Here is a 21,636-nt window from a genome sequence, read left to right on the forward strand (position 1 = left end):
TCTTACAATATATTTAAAGGCGCGAATCTCTTGCTTGACAACCAGTTTCTTACCTCTGATATGTTTATCTGCAGGTGCACGATGTTACGATTCTTGTCCCACGAGACACTTGATGTCACCAACTGTCCATCATCCTCAAGAATACTTTATGAAACACTTGTCCGAGTTCTTTGGGTATAAAAAAGGAGGCTACTGGAGAAGTGGTGGTTACACAAAAGTTTGACATTCGGCCAAAGGAGGGAAATAGCACAACTAGGAGTGCTTTATTGGCAACTTCCAGCGTAGTTAGCCTGGAAATTGCCAGTTGTCAGTGGTGGAGGAGGTTCTCCAACCGCACAAAGTGGATATTTGCATTAGGCCGACCCTCCCCTCGCCTTTCATAGCTGCTATTGTTTGTCACAGTCGGGGCTCTGATTTGGCCCTTACACAAATCCTTGATGCCCTGAACCAGGATCTCACGGGAGGTGAATATTACGAATGAATTAGATCTTAATAGTGTATTTTAATGAAACATAATCACAGTTTGAGCTTATTTGGCACATTTAGAATGACGTTTTTAAATGAGAAAGTAATTGAGATGGAGAGGTTAGGCTTATTGATTCCAAGTTTTATACTTTAAGTTTGCTTACCTTCTAGAAATCCTCCCTGCATTTATACATTTAACCACACACAAGACAATAATGCAAATGAACTATATATGGTTTATTAAAATATATAAAAGACAAAACAGAGGCCTATATGCATCATTATAATCCATGTTGAGATATGCATATACGGTAGAATTATACAGTAAAATGTGTTTACATATATAGATTTTTATAGTTAGCGCATATTATTTTTTCGCATTTCAAACTGGCAGTGGTGATTTCATATTTCTCCTCAGACCTGGAAACCCTTCAGTCCACAGCAGGGTTCCAGCAGGAAATAGCCTTTTGAGAAAAGCTAGTGAGCAGCAGTACCTTTACACCTGAGATCTACGGATTAGAAAGCTCTCGCACAAAACAGCACACCCCCACCAGGACATAAAGCTTCTGGGAACAAACATAGTCAGCATGGAGGAGGATACGTTATAACATTGGATGGCCTTGACATGGCATATCATTATCAGCACCTTCTCCTTTTCTGGAGATACCGTAGTAGAGAGCAGAGTAGCCTTCCAGAAAAATATATTGCTGATTGTTGAACAGAATTGTGCTGAAAATCTCTACAAAATTGCCCAGTGTCTTCAGCGACCATTACGTTACAATCCAACGTCCACTCTCGAAACATTATGTCACCCATTGGTGAGTCTGATCTCAGGAAGTCTCAAGATAGCTTACAGCCTGGCCACAGAATGGCAAAGAAACAGGACGAGGAAGAGGAAGAAGAAGAGGTGGTTTCTGGGGACACTGGGGGGACAAGTGGGGACATTCCCATTGAGGATGAAGCAGAGTCCTTCTGATGGGTGTGGTTTTCATTGGTCCTTAATTGTTTGACTCTCTGGCCTGAAGACAGTCATGTCTGATGGTAATGGTGGTAGTGGTGGTGGTGATGGTGTTCATGGTGATGGTGGTGCTCGTGGCGCTGGACCAGAGGAACCACAAACCCTGGGCTGCCGGGCGGGCCCGATGCCTGCTCCCTCTCCAGCCCTGGCAGGGCCGAGGGTGCCGGGGGCTGCTGTTGGGGGTGTGAGTGCGGAGACAGGGGGGCTTTGGAGGGCGAGAGGGCCTCCCGGGCCTTGGCACGTAGCCGCCTGCTGTGGCTGTGCTGCAGGGGGTGTTGGTGGTGGCCAGAGGGCTGGCCCTGGGGCTGGTGGGGGAGATGGTACACATCCTGACCCCCGTGAGCTGCCGCGTTGCCCAGGTGCAACATGGTCTGCGGAGGGGGGTAGTAGCCATGGCATTTGCTGGCCTTTCCCCCTCCGCTGCCCCCGTTGTTACCTCCGTTACCCTTGGACGTTCCTTTGGGAGATTTGAAGAACTGGGTGCCTTTGCCCCTGGCATCTGCTGGGATGTAGTTCTCGCTGATGACCTGCGAGCGGCGCTGGTGAGCAGCGTGGGCCTCGGGCTCCTGGGACCTGGAGCGACTCTGCGACTGGGAGCTCCGGCCATGGGGTTCCTGCGGGGGAGGGGGAGGGGTGGTTCCTAGGATTCGGGGAAGGGAAGAGGGGTTGTGGTAAGGGGTTTGTGTAAAACATTTGATTTACAGACAGTGTGTAGATGAGATCACAACCTTCAAATCTGGAGGTGTAGTTCTCTATCCCGGCCAGGTCCAGGTAGTGATTCCTCCTCTCTGTGTTCTCGTCAACACAGTAATGCTGTCCTTCTGGGGCAGGGGCCTCACTGCTCTGGCCCCTGAGACACACAGGGGACCCAAACATGAAGTGTTATGAAGACATGGTGACAAAGCATGATATTCTCAGTTTTATATATTTAAACTTTAAACTAACTACTAGGACTAGGAATAGCATGACTTTTTTATATTGAAACGTGCTTCTAGAAGCCACTGTGAGCCCACCTGATGTGAGAAGAAAGCCGTCGGTCTGACGATCGCCCATCCTCCTGGTGACAGCGACCAGATTCCCGCTCTGAAGAGAGAGAGAGAGACAAATGAAAAGAGAGAAAGAGAGAGACCATGTAAAGGCTGTGCATGGACATCTAACGTAGCACCATGCTGAATGTATCCTGTCCTGGGTATAGCCTTGTTTGTCCTCTCCATCCTGGGTACCTTACCTGCCCCAGGGTGGGTGGCGTCTCTCCGGCAGGTGCTGGGCTCTGGAGTGACGGTCAGCTTGACTCGCAGGGTCTTGCTCTTACTGTGGCACGAGTGATTGACAGATGCATCCACCACGTCGTAGATGGTGTGCATCAAACTGGACATGTCCTGGAACACAGCGGACATGGAGAATCTGTTGTTTTTGATGTTTAGGACGTGACTTTATTTGTTGTTGTTGTTTGTGAAAGTTTACCTCTTTAGTAACTTTTCCACTGTTGTCAAAGTCGTAGAGGGTGAAGATCCACTCCTGGCGGTTGTCTTCCTCAACAGAAACAGCACACTCCAAATCCTGTTGGCACATGAACACAGTTTCAAATGCCCCCTCTTACGAGATGATTTGACACAAATAGCATTTTGAGTCACCTTAAGTTGGCCACATAACAAAAAAATGTCCATCGGTGTCTCAGCCAACAGAGGGCAGCAGTGTACAGCTATTGTATTACTACAGCATGCGTTCACAAAATCCACAGGTACCTTTCCTGGCTGCTTCTCAAAGCAAAAACAAAATTACGAAGAATAATCCTATTTTTGCAGAAGCCTGTTAGATCCTTAGATGGTGAGAGAGGGAGGAAAGTGCGAGGAAGGAGGAGAGGAGGGGGGTGAGACGAGTGAACGGCCATGTCCTTGTCTTTCTTCCTCTTCTAGGAATATGATTTTAACGTTTCAGTTACAACTTTTTGGCCGTAACTTTAATTCTGAGGTATCTGGTAACACGACTTGTAATTGGAAAAATAAACGTTGGGAGCTCTGGCCGGTTGGGTTGTGTTCGCCGTCATGCAGGGCGGCTGACACTGAGAGGTGCCACATTTACAGATGTGAAGACCCCAAAGACACAACCTCACCATTCACAGCTCAACAATACCCTTCACCTCCCTATATAACTAAAACTGAACACCATAGAGTGGATCTGAACAGGGGGACACAGGACAGACTATGCACACATACTGAATATTTAAGACTGAGTGAGTCTTTGTCTGTTAATTGAACCATGAGTCAGTGCAGTCCAGTAAGATTGAAAGGAAACCAACAAAAAAAATCTGAAAAAGAGAAATACTGCCAGCATACAGCATAATAGGCTACCCACAACTCCACCAAGCAGAATGAAAGATGAGGGGAGCAGGGGGAGGATGAGGAGAGTCTTACATCCAGACTGATGCGTTTCTTCCCTGGGCCTTTGTTAGTGTCCCTCAGGACCACACGCTCCCCATCCTCAGAGTGGAGGTACTGCAGATAGCTCTCACAGCCCTCCGCCTTCTCTGGAGGAAGGACCACTAGAAACACATACAGAGAAGGGTTAAAGAAGAAAGATGGAAAGAGAGGGAGAGATTCTTTCATAAGTATCAACCAACTAGATTGTCTTCATCGTGCAGTATAGAATTGTTTGACACACAAAGTGATTTAATTCCCTGGAGGCGTCTGTGGTGTGTATGGTGCCGATGCATGCAGACTGTAGATAAGATGAAAGCTTCCAGAATGCTGATGGATGTATTTCTCAACTTACCCTCCAGGGGACAGTGATGTTCTACGAATTGTCTTTCCTTCAGCTCTCCATTTGCAAACTCCTATTGGGAGGGAGAGAGGGAGGAACAGAGCAATGGGAGAAGGGGAGAAGGGAAAGAGAGAGGAAGAGAGAGGGTGGAGGGAGGGAGCGAGAGGGGAGAGATGTAAGTGAATCTACAGTTCTTTGACCACAGACGCAGAAAAAACAAACAGCTCAAGCCCAAGCATTTCCTACGCGGGGTGGACGGGCAGGGAGATGAGAGGGAGAAGGGGCTGCAGGCTCCTCCACAGACCAACACTCTGAACATCTGCACGCTTATTGTGTTTCACCGTCTGGGTCAGAAGGAGCGTGGCCGCCGCCAAGCTTTAAAAGATCCCCTCCAATTCCCTCCAAACGCTCCCACATCCATCACCTCAGCCATATGCTCCCCATCATCCTGCTCTCCTCAAGGAGAAGCAGACTGACTTGCTGGCTCTGCTCTCTGCTGATAGAGAATAGAGGAAGAGGGGGCGAGGGGGGCTGTGGTGGAGGACGAGGGTTAGGTCATGGAGACCCTTGATTCAGAGAAAAGGCAGGGTGTTGGAGGGGTCCTTGTTGTGATGCGAGGCACATTGTTTGTGAAGAACGTCATTCTATGAAGACATCCGTTTAGAACCGGTCGTCTGTCTGCATCGGAATAATCTATAATCTCCATTCTGAACAAACATGAAGCATGAAACTGTGTGAACACTTTGCAACATGAGAACGTGAGTGTTTGTTTTAAAATGAAGTAAAATTGCCGGATGGAAAATTCCATGTGGAGAGGATGGGACTGATTAAAGACAGAATTCTGCAGCCATACAATAACGAGGGAGGGGTCTGAGAGGATTGGGGAGAGAGAGGCAAAAAAAAGGGGGGGGGGGTTAAAGTTTTGCTGTCACATACTGTAAATCAACATCAATAATCCTTATCCTATATATCACAGAGCCCAAGAAATCTTTACCCACAAACTTAGGCAGACACACACCCATACATTTTTAATTGCATTGTGGAAAAAATGTGAATGAAGAGTAGAACTAGCCCATTAAACCACAAGTAAAAACAGATAACTTTAACGTCATTCTCATTGCACTAAACTGTTTGAGAACAGCTTTTAAATTAAGCCTCCAAAGATTCAATCAAGACTCAGATTTGAGTAAAACAAAAGAACTTCATGTACCTTTGGGGGAACCGAGGCTGTGGAATCAGCACATCTGTATACGTTTAGGTGAGACAGCCCCTCTCCCCCCACCCCTCCCTCCCCTCCCTCCCTCCCACAATGCCAGAGTCTGTGGTGCCCACCATTCCTCCTAACTGCAGAGCATGAGAGGCCAACCTATAATCAGGCCGTGACCTTGGGCTTCGTAGGGTGGACAGGGTGTGTGTCGCAATCAGAACAGGACCAAGTCATGCTCCTCCTCCCCCTCTGGACACAGCAGTGGGAGAGAAGTGGGAGAGACTGGGGGAAACTGGAGGATAACAGAGGTGGAGAAGAGGGGATGGGAGAGAATGAATGAAGGAAAGAAGGGGAGAGAGTACAGAGAGTATGTGTAAGAGAGGAAGAGATTGGAGAAGAGCGTGGGAAAAGGATTGGACGCAAGACAGGAGGAAGAGAAAGATATGGGGCAGAGGACAGGACAGGGGTGCGAGTAAGATAAGAGATGAAAGATGAGAGGAGGAGAGAGGATTGGTTTCCTCAGCAGGGCTCTAGTCTGGTGCCCATGTTGGTCCAGGAGAACATAGCAGGGTCTGAAGGAGAGGTGTGTATCCTGTAGGTGTCTAATAGGCTCTGGACAGCCTCTTGGAGAGGTAGAGGCAACCATTACCTTTCCCTGGGCCCCAAACAAGCAGCTGTCTTTAATCAGGACTCACAAAAGGCGTGCACATACACACAAACACATACCATTTTTTTTATGCTTTCTGTAGCATAGTTTTTTTTTGTTTCCTTTCCACACTGGATGCTTTTATCTCTCTTTCTGTACCTCAGTTTAATGAGGGGCAGTGGGGAAGAAAGGGAGGGAGGGTTCACAGCCAGATGGCTCCACTGAGGAGAGCATCAAAGAAACCCATCAGTTCATTTTATCCTTACATTCTCATGTGTAAGGAACTGTAGGCAAAGGTAAAGCAACTGTAGGTGAAGCAACAACACTGACAGTGAGCCACAGTCTTCTCCTCGAACACCTCAGAAATCATGGGACGTCTTGCTGCGTGTGAGGACGTGGGGTAGGGTTGTGGGGCACATGACATCTCTGAGCAAAGCCAGCCCTCCCTCCTCGCTCGTTACAGCCAATGGCAAAGCTAATGAGAGAACTGCTTGGGTGACCACAGTCTGCAGTTTCAAGTGTAACACATGGCATCACCACCCCCCCACGCTGTCAGCCCCAAATCTGCACGCCACATGTTTAATTAACAGTGACTTGGCATCAGGCCCCTCTCATTCCTTCAATTAGATCACAGGGTGATCCACAGAACCAAACTGTGTCTGAACTTAATAAGCTCAAGTCCTGTTTTTAGAGATTTCAGAGACTGAAAAGTTGTGAATGGAGCAATGCTGGATGCTTTATCCATTATGGGCAGAAGTATGGGAGGAATTAGGGGCTAAAACTCGGTATACCGTAATGTTTTTTTAATAAAGGAGAACAAAGGTGTTCAAATGTCTGCTGACATATAAATAGATTCTTCCAGACAACTGAAGATCACACATGGAAGAGAGGAGTTGAACTAAAGAGAAGAGAATAGTTAACAAGAGACAGAGACAGAAAGAGGGAGCTAAGATGGAGAGACAGAGAAAGAATAGAGATGAGAGGAAGGATAGAGAAGGCGTGTAGGGAGGGAGAGAGAAGAGCATGGTGTTTGTTCCTGCTCCGTGCCGCAGCTCTGCCAAGCTTCTCTAAAGCATCAGCCCACTGCCAGACTTTTATGTGGGATAGAGTAACCAGGGGAAGCTTTCATAGCTCCCAACCAGGTGACATCAGACATCCCTCAGCAGTCTCTCCTCCTGCCTGCCTACCACCCCTTTCTCCCCCTGCAAAACACTGCACATCTTTGTTCTCATCCCACGCTCTCTCGCCCTCCCGCCTCTTCCCTCACCCCTAAATATAAGCACACATGGCACTTTTTTGTCTATTCTTCTAGCCATGTGCACATGTGATTTTGAAAGCACTCCCCCCACCCCTCATCAGAAACAAAAGACGCAAACAGGATGCTTGTACACACTACTTCCCCTACCTCGGGGTGAGAAAACATGGCAAGCTGATCTGGAAGGGAATGAGTCCAAGTGGATGCATGTGTAAATAATCACTGAAAACCCAAATACTGAAATAATTGTTATTATTCCCAAATAATATGAGTGACATGGAATCATAGAAAGTTGCTATTATGTTTTAAATGTATAAAAACTTCCTCTAAAAGTTATCACAAAGTCTCATATTTCTTAAACTGTACACAGTATGTTATGACCGGATCCTTCAGGCTGTCTTACAGGCTGTTTCTTTGCTTGGAGTCATGTCTCTCTTTTTTCTCTTTTACATTTAGCAGACGCTCTTATCCAGAGCGACTTACAGTAAGTACAGGGACATTCCCCCCGAGGCAAGTAGGGTAAGTGCCTTGCCCAAGGACACAACGTCAATTGGCACGGCGGGGAATCGATCCGGCAACCTTCTGATTACTAGCCCGACTCCCTCACCTCTCAGCCATCTGACAGCATGGAGAGTCTCTGGATAAAAAGACTCAGAGGATGGGTTGCAGGAGTTTCAGAACATTCTAGAAAAACACAGTCACCTGTAACAGACATGGGGCCACCAGAAAAACTTGGTGGCCTCTCCTGTTCCATCCTTCCTGCAAAAAGGAACCAGCGAGCCAGAGAAGCTTGAGGCTCTTTCCACGCTGAGGGCAGCTTGTGTATAACGAGGACTGAGGAGGGTCCGTGTGATGAAAGGAACACCATTTTGTCAACAAACACAGTGTTCATTACCGCAGTCTGAAATAGGAGAGGGAGTGGAGCCATTGAGAAATAAAAGTTCTCATTCCAGAAGAAACCAACCTGGCCTTGACTCAAAACCAGATGTGAGTTGTTATGTTGAAGGAAGAGGTAGAACGAGAGAGAGAGAGTAGGGATGGGGGGGATGAAGAGAAGCAGAATGGGTTGTGGTTGAAAGAAAATTAGGGAGTTAAGGGGGGCGGTGGGAGAGTCAGGGGAGTTGCACAACTTCTGTTTCTTGACAGGAGGAACAACAGAGAAAAAACAATATGTTGGTCTCTAGGTGATGGTTGAACAGTTGGCCCTTCTCTCTGATCAGAGCCAGTGGCCTACGTGCATCACATAGAGTCCATAGAGGATTCTGTGAGCCAGACACACCACAGCCAGTAGACACACAGTAGTATAAAGACAGTATTAAGACACACTTTATGACAATAGTTTGTGCAAGATCTAGAACCAAGTTTCTCAAAAGCCCATTTCAGAATCTGATGGTTCCAGTAAAGCAATTGAGCTTAAAGTGTGTTGACTGTTTATGGAATACAAGACACTACTCCTCAACTATGCTGTCTCCTAAACTATGTAACTATAAATAGTGATGACAAGTACAGATATGTGTCACTGATCTGGATTCACGTAGATAACAGTCATATCCAACAGCTTTAGATCATAATCTCGCATTTTTCAATCCACTCCCAAGCTGGACAGCTGAGAATGTAGCTTTATCCATCAATTGGGTTTCTCCATGTGTCTGTCTCTGCCATGACAGTGGCTCTATGAATGGGGCTGAGATGAGACCTGGATGCCACCATGGCCCTGGCCCAGATCTGGCCCTGCCAGTGCAGCAGGGGGCTTCACACCCTGAGGTCAGACAGGAGACAGAAGCTCTCCACTGGCAGGACATGCGTTGGGGTGGAGGCCTCTTTGGTCACAGTGCAACAACAGCTGTGTTGAGCTAGATGAGCACGCTTGTCCGTCTCTGCGTCACAATTACTCCTCCGTCAGCCGTTTGAAGTCCTCACCCCCCCCTCCCCACTGCCTCCCCTGACTCGTACATCTTCGGACATCTTCTGGACCCCTATATACCCATATATATGACCTGCTGGATGTCATAAATAAAGATCAATCTTTACACCACATCAGCACTGTAATCATCTTCTCTTCATTAAAGCCGGCTTTGATAAGAGTCTGATATTACTCTAGCCTCCTGACAGCTGTCCCACAGAGGGCACCTACAATATGAACTTGGACACCATGTGTTTCATTCCAGTGACTGCAAGGGCATTATCACCGGATGATAGGTGAGTACTGAATGGATGACATCATAATCATTCCCTAGCTGATCTATGACATCATGATTGATGTACTCCACAGACAGGTGGACATAACAGACCCAGATATCCCGTGGCGGTCACTGGAAAGGCAGTTTCGGACTGCTCCCAAACGTTGTAATGCAGTCTCCATGTTGCAGTCTCTCAGCAACATGCTGCTCAGTGAGCACTGCGGTTCAGTTTGACCAGTTCACAGGGCTTGGTTGTGTTACATGATACTCTCTCTGAGAACTTTTATGTGACCAGTGCCATGCTCTGAAGTACACTCAACATTTATTGGCCTAGTCAAGAAGGAAAAGTAGCAACATGGCTTGGTTGACAGAATAAAAGACATGCCTCATAGTAAACTGTTCTGTGAGATGGTGCTCCAGTGCCAGACAGCTAGCGAAGCTATAGACAGACCCAAACCAGACATGACACACACACCGCACATATGGCTACACACACACACTGGCAAACATGGAAGGAGAGAGAGAGAGAAAACCAGCGCACGGTATATCAAAGGATGTGTGGGACAGGCGGTTGGACTCAAACAGGATGTTCCTCTGTTTCTGGCCTCCATGTGAAATTCTGTAAGCTCCCGCGCAGGCCCCGGCCCTGCAGACCAGCCAATAGGGAGCCCCGCCAGGATGATAAAGCTGAGGGGATTTGTTCCACATTCCTCCGACCTTCATAACAACACAGAGGAGCCGGGGAGCCAGGTTGTGGGTCAGGTGGCCAGGACATGAATCCCACTGTGATGTCTTACAAGTCCTCCTCTGACCTGGAGGAGGAAAGTCCTACCTACCAGCATCCCAGCGCAATGGGATGAAAAAAAAGAAGATTAACGGATCAATGATCACAGGAGACAGAGTGCTTTCACTCACCGTCTTGGAGCTTCACTCCAACCCAACCCATGGGAGACCTTTCCCTTATGTCTCCATGAACCACAGCAAGCTTTACAGTGAGGTGAAAACCCGTTTCAACACATCCAATCCATCTGGGCTGCCAGGGTTTATTTTGAAATGTGGTTACGTGTCAGTTTCCCCCCCCATCTTTTGTTTGGTGTTGAAATCAGTTGCCTTTTTATTGTCCTCACCTGTCAAGGCTTCTGCCCTCATCACCATACTGCGGTCTCCTCCTTTGTTGTTGTTCAACAGGTATCAGTCGCGGGGCTTTGAAGGCGGGAGTGGGCAGCTGATAGGGGCTGGCCTGTGGTCGGGGGCCCGTGGAGCTGCAGTCGTTACACAGTCTCTGTGGGTGACCGAGAAATGTAAACAAAGCATCCAAGGAGGGGAGGCGGATCTGCGGGCCCCGCGAAGGGGATTAGCAGCATGTCACGGACTGGACATGTGATATCTCACATACATGTCGTCCCACTTAGCCGATGGCTGTACTGCAGCTCTGGTGAGGAAACATGTATACCTATGAGCTTGAGCATGTGGTATACCAGCCAGGGGTTTTACCAACCAGCCTGATGGGGCATGAGGATGGGGTTTGGCTGGGTAGGCCAGAACAGGCAGGCAGGCAGTCCGGCAGGCAGGCAGGCAGGCCCCAGCCCTCAACAGCTCCAAGTCCCAGAACCCAGACCAGCTACTCACACACAGAACAGATGCACATGACCACCAGCGATAAGGGGCACCACCACAGCCATGACAAATCAGCCAGTAATGTGGCGTGAACTCTCACAACAGGTCCATCTGGATGGCGCACTGAGCAGAGACAGAGGGGATTGGTGTTCAACTGTACTGTTACAGCCATTTGGCCAAAGAGGGAATCTGAAAGGGCCATCAGAGACAAAGGCAAGACACAGAAGTGCTGTAGGTCTGGAGTAACACAGTTCTGGGACCAATTACTGCTGACTGTAGTCAAATCTAAACTCCTAAGAGAGAGGACATCTTTTCTTAACATTGAGAAACAAATCTCTGTTGATCTGTCTCTCTCTCTCCTCTTTCTCTCTCTGACTCTGGCTGCCTGCGCTGGTCTGGAGGGACTGCCAGCCTCAGAGACTGCCAGCATTCTTGACACTGGTGCAAGAACAGGCTTAATTCCAAGCTGTGAAGTTCCTCACAGGCCTGGAACTTGACAGGGGGTCGTCTCCGGGTCAACATAGACCTTCCTGAGGATTCCTAAAAATACTCCCCTGGGCACAGGAAGTTGAGCAGACTCCAGGTTCCTGAGGCTATGTGAAGGAAGTCTGGATATGTAAAATGGACCAGCGCCAATGGGCCACTGGCGGTATGGATTTGGCTAACATTGCATAACTTCTCATGGGAACGAAAGTGCGGTGTAGAGAGCTGAAAATGGATGAGTAAATAAAAGAGAAAGAAGCACAACACGTGAGATGTCAGAGTCACAAGGACAAAAACAAGTCCCTGGCTCAGGAAGTAAAAAACTCAGATGGAAGTAACACTGGTCTGAGAGCTGAAGAGATGAGAGAGAAGACAGGGTCTGAGCCTGCTCCTCTGCTGCTACCATGTGTGCACCTCAGTGACCTGAGAGGCGAGCCGTGTGTGTCTGAAACACTGTTCCCCAGTGGGAAATTCTGGAACGTAATTCATCCATAGCACAAGCAGAGATCAAAAGGCTATGGTGCAGAGGGCAGCTCCTCCTCCACCCCCCCCCCCCTTTCCTCCTTCCCTTCTTCCTCCTCTCCAGACCGGTCTCACAGCACAGTGCACTCTAGACTGCTGCTTTCAGGGGGATAATTACTGGAAACCAGGCCTGTGAGAAGGAACTGTCAAACATGGCTGAGTTCCTTCACAATTCTGACTGCTCACTTAGACTTCAACATTCTCCAGTGATTCTAATGTCAGGTGCATTCATATCTGAGGTGCATCTAGACCATCTACCTTCTAACGTAGGGACTTACAGCCGAGAGTGGAGAGAAAGGTTAAGTCAAGGGGAGAAAGCCCACTTGAAAACACTTCAATCAGTCTGTGATAAACTGGGTGTGAGAGAGAGGAAGGGGGGGGGCGCAGCAAAGTACAACATGATGATGTGCACACCATGTAATAACAGCCTGAGAGTGTCGAGATAAGTGGGTGTCACCCGGAGACGAGAGGCTTCTTCTCAGAGACGAGTGCATGGCAAAGAGGGTAAAAGTTCAGATGTTGTGATACACTGGCATTCTTGAGCAGATGGGATCAGTTAGGCCCATATCAACATGAAGGAGAGGGTGCCGCTGTGTTCCACTAGAGTGGGGGATGAAGGGAGGAGTAGGGCGGGTGGGGGGTGGAGGGAGTCGTTAGGAGGGAGAGAGGGGGGTGGAGAGAGGAGGTAGGCGAGAGAGAGGGGGGCAGACTCCTGTTGGGCCGGAGACGCATCCTGTCTCAACATACACAGTTTCTCAATCTCAAGCATGGCCGCCAGTCTGTGTGTTTCATGTGTAAACACAATGCACAACTTGTGAGAGACAAATGTGCCAACTTTACCATGGCAGTAACACACTTTTTACAGCCAGGGGTCCCTTTTTTTAGTAGACACCTAATTTGTTTCTGTTGTTATAGTCTTTTTAATGCATAATATTTCTTCTATTCTCCATAAATACAACAATTTCTTAGGATTTGTTGAAAGCTGACAATGATTTGTTGAAACTACTTTTTTTCTCCAGTTTGTGAAGAACAAATGGAAAACACTCCTAAATTGGTACAGCAGACACTATTTCTGAGGCTACGCACCTTGAATAAAATCCACTTTCAGTAAAGTCTGGTCCCTTTCCAGCATGCCTCACATGGTCACACACACAAGCTCTCTGAAAGAGCCTCAGTGGCAGGCAACTCAGAGAGACCTGCTGTTTATTTGAAATGAGCCTTTAGGTAAACATGTTACACGGCACACAGGCCCAGGTCAGCGTTTGAAGTGGACGAGGACGGAGAAGGGTGGGTTTGGGAGGGGGGGGGTTGCCTTTAGAGGAAACGAGAACAGTGGCCTCTTTCAGCCCTTTTTCATCCACTCCCTCCCTTTTTGTCAAATTGGAAAAGCACAAAGACGTATAGCTGTAGCAGATATCCACGAGAAATTGCGAACTATTGAGTTCGCTTGAATTTTTACAAAATCTCACAGAATAATACAATGACAACAGATGGATTGAATATTGCCAAACTGAATCTGCATTAAATGAATCAGACAAAGAACAAAAATCAAGACTACATTTTCTTTGGCCCATATGGAGCCTGACTCTCTAGCTGTTGATGAGGGGAGCAGGTTTGTGTCTGCACAGCCCAGCTCTGGCCTTTGAAGCTGCTAGTATGTTTCAACAGCTAACCACTTTCAGATGGGCCCGTGGTGTTTTATGAGCTGAATAATGGCGATACCTACACATGTGTTTGGGGTCCACAAAAGGGGAAGGCTGAACGCAGAGAGAGAGAGAGAGAGAGAGAGAGAGAGAGAGAGAGAGAGAGAGAGAGAGAGAGAGAGAGAGAGAGAGAGAGAGAGAGAGAGAGAGAGAGAGAGAGAGAGAGAGAGAGAGGGAGAGGGAGAGGGAGAGGGAGAGAGAGAGAAACTGGTCTGTACTGGGGTTCTGTCTGAGATATCTTACACTAACATTTTATGAATTGAATTAAAGCAAAGAGGCATAGAGGTGTCTACTGAGGAGTAATATTGTCAAAATATGTATTTGTATAATGAAGCATAAGTACATTGTGTTTCAAGGTTAACTCTACCATCAAATGTACCTTTGCTACAACCCTCTTGGTATTGTGTCTTTGTGGGTAAATCTCCATCCAAAATCCATATAAAAGCCCTTCATCTCAAGAGACTCTTGAATTATAACCATGAATAAGCATCACAGTCTGAAAGTAGGATGCTTGTTTTGTAGTTCAGACTCTGTGAAGAGGTGTTGTGTTTCAGCCCCAATGGGGTTACAGCCAACTGTCTTCATAAAGCCTTCAGCTGCATTGCATCAACACAATGTATAACAACCAGGCCAAAGAGTCTCTCTCTCTCTCCACCTTTCTCTGTGTCCTCCTCTGCTTCCTGGACCTCTGTTTGTTTTGTGTGCAGACAGGAAGCCCAGATTTTAGGTGTCTGAATGTCTCCGTTCCCCAGCTCAAGATCTAGCAGGACGTCAAGCTCTGGAATGTGGAGAGAGGATGATGTTTCTAGAGCATTCAGGGGTGTGACTTGGAGGGCTTTCCGTACAGGGATGACACACGCTTATAGACACGCACACGCACCTACACAAACACACACAGGTAATCTCCAGGTCATCATTATATCATCATTTAAAAGGTGTAGAGAAACTCAGGTGCTGACCTTTATGATGACTGCTTTCAGGTTTGATGAATGGTTGGTTTCAAAACTCTTGTGTAATCTGATGATGGTATTGTTATCTGTTACCTTTTACCAAGTAAATAAGCAAAAAGAGAAAAACATATTCTCTATGTAAAAAAAAAAAAAAAAAGATGATTCCGTATAGCACATTTAAGGTTTTATATAGTTTGTATACAGTTACATAGAGGGGTTTTGGTTTAGCCAAGCATTCAAACACAACCTCGCAATGACTAATTAAAACCATATATTCAATTAAGAGTGTCCATAATGACACCATATAATAACACAAATTACAACCGTGACTGAAAAAATTAAATATTCCCTTGGCTGCGCTAAGGCTTGCGAAATGAAGTCCACTTGGAAAAGAACTAAAGCTTTCTACGAGGGAACAGGGGTTTATGTGGAAACATACCTTACACACTAAAATGTAATAACCTTTGAGTCTCCCGGTGTTTTACTTGGCCGGGAAAAGCACAAGATCAAACACAGACTTGGATCCAGCAGACTTAGCCAAAAATGTCAGCGCTAAGCACTGGGCTCCGGCTCCAGGTATTTTCTTTCCTCTGGCAGTGAGAACAGCAGAAAGCCCAGGCAGCGTTAACCCTCCCTGGGGCAGCCCCCTGACAGCCACCCAGCCACCACCTCTCCGCCCTGGGTCACTCTGCTGTAGTCTGTACCAGCCTGGGGAAGCCAATTCTCTGTGGTCACTGGAGCTAGGCCTAATCAGTGATCACTCAGTGACTTAGAGATCAAGATTTGTTGAAACCTCATGGTGTCATTCAAGAGAAACAAAAAGGGAGAGGTGTTTCTGACATACTTTAGAAATAGATAAGCAATGATTGTGCGGTTGCACGTCAGGAGTGGGAATTACATAAAAAATATTGCATGCAGCCAGTTCATCCGGATTCCAGGGTGGAGAAGACATAGCAGTTGGCTAATGAGGTGACTCCAATGAAGCTCTAGAGACGAATATGCTTTACTGCATATCCATAGATAAGACACCAATTTAAAGACAGCAAGGGGGATCTGTTACTTAGTTTAGCCTCAACCCACACTGGGACTATCTTATACCACAACACAGCTATCACATGGCTGAATTTGGACAAGCAAATTCTCCAGGGTGGTTGTCAGAACTACAGATAGACAGAATGTTCCCAATTACTTGTAGTGTTACTTTTGATGTCAGTATCTTCTCAGACTCCTTTAAATAGATTTTCTTTACCAATCAACCCAGGTGCTGTTGACCATGGTGCTTGCAGAATAACAGACCTATAGACTTTGAGGAAACAACCCATTAGAGGGTGTGTGAGCCAGGCTGGTGACACCTTGGTTGCTCCTGGTGCCCTGTGCTGCTCAGTCTCCCTCCCAGGCAGTGCTTGGAGGGGGATTAGGTTGAAAGTGAGCAAACAGCTTCAAAGGGCCTCAGACAGTATAAATATCCTCAGGGTAAATAAACATTCAATCTGCCTGCAGTGTTCTAATGTCTTTTTCCATGAAACACAGGCAATGCAAAACGCACACACGCACACACACGTACGAACACACACTCACATATTCTCTATCTCTCTTTACCTCCTTCTTTTTCTCTTTCTTCTCTCTTTCTCTCTTTTTGTCTTGGAGTTTCTCCACAAACACACCCACACACAAAGCCTATCACTCACTAATATAACAATAACACAAAAGGAAAACACCAGTATCACGCCTCAAGTCCTAGTCAAACAGGTGTCAAAGTCAACAATAACAAAGGACTCACTGTTTACTTCTGACATATGGGACAGGGGGATAAGTTTGCCTTTCAAGTTACAAGTCAAATGCCTACTAAAGATGGTCAAGGAATCGCTAGCCATCTCCTGCCACCATAAACAAAGCCCCAAAGGAAGTTGATAAGTTTTTACGTCCTGTTCATTCCCCCTCTACCTCCAAACCTCCTCAAACATCTCCCTGAAAAAAAGAAAAGCACCCACCCACCACCCACCCTCCTCCTCTTCCTTCTCTCCTCCTCCCTGCCACCTCCCCCTTTCCCACCACTGCCCCTCTCCCTGCTCCAAGATTTTGCTCTACAAACCAGGAACAGATGTCTGCCGGGGCCGTGCTGAAAGACCCCGCTGTTCTGGACTCCAGCCACATGCTTTTCATTCAGAGATGAAGGCTCAGAGCTCGCCTTCTTGTGAAGCCAATTTTTTTTAAATGAAGGGGAGAGAAAAAATTGCCTGCAATGCATTCAAGTCCCTTCAAACATGATACATACTGTATACACATATACGAGCACACCTTTATCGCATCCCTCCTCACCATGGCTGTGGCTGGTGTCACATCAAAGGGACACTCTTTCCATTCTCTATGCCCGTGAAGAGCTAGAGCAGATGTAATCTGAATTTCTGTACCAATAGGGAAGTGATGAAGAGGAGTATAAATATCTCAAATTGCATGGCTGTGAACATGTCTAATATGAATACAAGGACCATGGAAACAACAGCTACCCTCACTCCACACTATGCAACTGCCACTCAGTTGAAAGTGAACGATCCAGTTTGGACTACAGAGAGAGAGTTCAGTGTGCAGGTAGGAAAAAAACAGATGTCACTGAGGGCCACAGCCTTAAAATTACCCAGATATCCTTGCACCATGTCCAAACCAAATACCCCTCAGTATAAAAATGTACGTTTAGAGTATAAGATATACGCAAATGCCTGCATCCAAATTAAACATCCCTTTTCTTGAGTTAAATGGAAAAAAAACAACATATATTTAAAGGGGAAGGCATATTAAAATCCTTAGCGATTCCTGTATGTCGTCACTAAAAAAATCTTCTTTTACTCAACTCCAAAACCCTTGACAGTCAGAATATTTTTCAGCATCTTACAGATTTTGGAACTGGCTTATGGGGTCATCCCTAACAACATCTACGTCCTTCTTGGACAGTGTAATCTGGGTGAGGTGTAATAGGTCTTTGTTACAGGGTTTTTAAAGTTGACACAATCCCTCCTAATGGTCCTGGACTCTGGGAAGCTTTAGACAAAGATGGTGCTGAAAGGCTGATTTAGCCCTGTCATTATTTAGGCATCCGAGCGTGTTTCTGTGTGTGTGAAACATGGCGGAGACTGTTGATGTTTCCAGAGGTGAGGAGGCACAGTGACCCTTCACAGAGTCCTCCCGACTGGTGAATACACACTGCTCTGGATAAGGACAGGGTTGAGGGGAACTGGCCCTTCTCCATATAGTATGCATCATTTACAGACTGGGCTTATTTTTCAAGGGGGGAGTGTTGGGTGCTGTACTCATTTCTCTTATTTTGGCTCTCAAATTTGGCTGTCACTTTGATGTTGGCTGTGGTGAAATTTCCAGGCTGCACCAGGTGCTTGCACAGGTATGACTTGTCTTGAACACCTGCAAAGGAGTTCATCAAGATCTAGTCTACTTGTCACAGGCAGGGCCAAGCCATTTTGCTGAATCACATGCCCTGTCCTCCCACTGTGGCCTGAGGACAGTATCAGCTTACATCTTTTTGGGCCGGAAGCCAACTACAATTTATATCATCAATCAAAACCAAACCCTATGGGTTGTTCATAACCAACATAAATACTTGTTTAAAATACATTGCTTACGTATCTTAGTGTCTGTACACACAACACCTTGTAGTGAATATAGTTCATGCATACTAAAAAACACATTTTGTCAAAAGGGACCGAGGAATAGAGATTCAGTTCAACCATGCACTCTCATATTATGAGATGACGCCCAATACAAATGCCCCAAGAAGGATAATCGATGCTAAAAGACACAGTAATACCAGAATTGTGAGAAACATTCCCTCCTGTTCCTGCCCCCTGGCCCTCCAACCATCCCCCATCCCCCAGGACAGAGCGAGTGGGGGGATGGAGGGATAGAGTAGAAGAGGGGTGAAGGCTCGGAGGCTCCAGTGATATCAGAGCCCTTTTATAACTCCCAGCTCAGCTCTTTGAAGTTGAAGCCAGACAGCTCAGGAATCCCACTCCCCCCAACCCCTCTGACAATGGGGAAGGGGAAGGGGAGGAGGGGCGAGCCTAACAACACGTTAGGCCGAGCATCTCCCAATATGGAATCATAAGCACTTCTAACTGTTCCAAGAACCTTCAAGCCAGGTCAGTCCTCTTTGGAGGCATTAAAACATGGCTAAACATGGCAACAGATCTGTTAATCCATTAGTCAGTAATTAGATAAGGCAATACATTGCAGTGATGCAAAATCAGATATGACGTGACTTGGAAATATCATTCATCTGTTTCAAACAAGATCCCATTTATGGTGGTTAGGGATTCTGAATCTCCATCATTGCAGCCTGATTTGCAGCCAAATGTGACTTTTGTTTCAGTTTATTTAACTGATAAATGACAGTCACTGTCCATGTAACATGTAATAAATCCTAAACTTTGATATGAGAGGTCCAGAGAGCCTAAATATTTTATCCAGTATGTTTAAAACCAAATAATGCAATAACAAACCTCACTGTATTTAATTCCTGTAGCCAAAATTCCTACACAGAGCAAATTCAAAAGTAAACAGGAAAAACAAGTCGAGCTAGATGAGCTTAAAAACCGATATTTATTCAGTTTTGGTCATAGTGTAAAAGTTGCTTTAACAGCCTACGTCTGAAGAAAAATAAATCACGGCTGCCACTTTGATTGAACAGAGAGTGGGACCCACCTACTAATAACATCCAAGCCTGAGCATTTGGTGGTTTTCCCCTTGGGGGAGTGAGAGCTAGAATTCCTCTGAAGCCGAGGAAAGTTCTCTTTAAATTTGCCAGGAGTGGGCGGGTAATAACCCTGATATAATCCATAACTCGACCAGTATTACCGCCCCACACCTCCTCAGAGCCACCAACACCCCTGGGTGAACTCCTCAGCTCTTGCTCCCTTCAACATGACATGCTAAGTGATGTCATGTTATGCTGCAGAGAGGGGTCTGCTCAGAGCTGGACTAGAATAGGAGACAGTCCTCAGTGATGCTGCCAGCAGACGCAAAAACAACATAGCATCCCACAGTCTCAACGACAGCTACCTCTCCTTTCAGTTGCCGCTGATGTAATGTTGCCTGTGTGGGCGACTTGGTGACTTTGTTTGTATGACTGACTGCGTATGTGCATGTGTGTGTTCTGAATTTCCAAACCTCCCCTCAAGCCTCATGGCTGTCATAACTTATCCAGCTTTCTGGAGGATAACCACAGCACTGTTGTCCCACTGCCAGTACTGAGGGAAATAACAACAAACCAGGACTTATGAGAGACATCAACATGTTTTTGCAAAGGTCTCAAAATACAATTAGTTTCACTTTTAAGTGTTGTTAAGAGACAATTTCATCTTGCAGGTAAAAGGAAACACATTTTCGTGCCAACGTTCAACTGACACTTAAAATCCAGATAAACCAATAAGTGATGGAGCCACAATCAGTCCACACACTGACTGTCTACATGTGCTTGAACAAAGTAAGATATTCATTAGCACATTGAAACTTACAGTAGTTAAACCCAGATTATAAATGTTTCTGTTAACTCCACCTATTCTCATTAATGGACATTTATGGGGATAATTTTTGTACTTTACAGTATAAAGCTTTAACATAATATTAGCCATTGTATAGGATTCTTGATTGACAGCATGACAATGAAAGTATTTAGGATTAAGGAAAGGTGAGACATTTTTACCTGGATGCTCTTCAGCTTGTCATCTGACGCGGTGTACCTCTCACATTCCTCCATCCCTCTTCGGAGGAAAGCGTTCACAACAAAACTGTCTCCTGAAAATCGGCACCAAAAGACAAATCAGCGAGTCTTGATGATATACCAACACAAAACACAGCTATTGTTACTGATTAATTGAGAACGATCGAGGTTTATTCTCACCTTCAGGATTTTCCCTGCGTTTACACGCTAGTTAAAAGCAACACATGGAAGGACACATTAGAAATTAAATAAAAAAACATAAAAGAAAGAGGAATTTACCATTTTTGCATTTCGAAGAGCCTTATAGCAAATACATCTTACCATGTTTTGATTGAAGTTTCCCCATCCTAAAGTTCCTTTCCTTAATTAATCACTCTTCTTTAGCAATCCGTCATGGATTACGTTCAATGGGTAGAAAATGTTACATTGTGTCTTTTATGCAAGAACAGGTAGATTCCAAAGTTTTTCAATGGTTTTTCGAAAGCCATTCAAAAGTAATGAACACTCTTTCTGTCTCAACGCAGACAAAATGCTCTCTTGAGAAAATAAAGGTCTTCACAAAAAGAGACCGACTCTCACTTGGTCAGGCTCTACATCAGAATGGTATGCAGTCTAGCGCACACAGCAGGCGCGCTGGCAGGGAATCCAACGGACATAGTTCAACTGCGCCTCCTGTTGGTGCCAATAAAAACAACTTAGTTATCCATCATTGGAAGTTTTGGACTGTTACAGTCAATAACTGGAGTATTACTGGTTCAAATTACAAATGAGATGTTTCACATGTGCCTGTAAAGTGCAATACACAGCAAGGTGAGAACATTAGTATGTTTCATCCCACATAGGGTGTTACGGAGCATCTCTCTAATAATGACAGGAATCTGTATGTGTGTGTGTGTGTGTGTGTGTGCGTGTAGGTGTGTGTGTAGGTGTGTGCGTGTGTGTGTGTTGTGTGTGTGTGTGTGTGTGTGTGTGTGTGCAAATTAGAATGGGTTTAGTTTCCCACGATCATAGGAAGAACGGGCACTCTGCAAAGTTAATGTTGCAGGTGTCCTCTTTATAGTCCATGGGCGTAGGCTACAGTATTTAAATCGGTTGTAAAAGC

The 21,636-nt window shown here is 46.1% G+C and overlaps 1 protein-coding gene across 1 annotated transcript; it reads right to left on the minus strand.

Annotated features, from left to right (window-relative positions):
- Positions 1–681: 681 nt before the first annotated feature.
- Positions 682–21,155, minus strand: nkd2b (NKD inhibitor of WNT signaling pathway 2b). Its single transcript, XM_047032825.1, has 10 exons — positions 20,856–21,155; positions 20,715–20,741; positions 20,517–20,608; positions 4,256–4,316; positions 3,898–4,025; positions 2,948–3,043; positions 2,712–2,862; positions 2,497–2,566; positions 2,212–2,333; positions 682–2,123 (listed from the first exon to the last, which is right to left on the minus strand). The coding sequence occupies exons 1-10, from the start codon at positions 20,878–20,880 to the stop codon at positions 1,495–1,497; spliced, it is 1,401 nt and encodes a 466-aa protein (XP_046888781.1). The 5' UTR covers positions 20,881–21,155; the 3' UTR covers positions 682–1,494.
- Positions 21,156–21,636: the final 481 nt, after the last annotated feature.

The sequence above is a fragment of the Hypomesus transpacificus genome, chromosome 2 (assembly GCF_021917145.1).
Source record: "Hypomesus transpacificus isolate Combined female chromosome 2, fHypTra1, whole genome shotgun sequence".
Lineage (NCBI taxonomy): Eukaryota > Metazoa > Chordata > Actinopteri > Osmeriformes > Osmeridae > Hypomesus > Hypomesus transpacificus.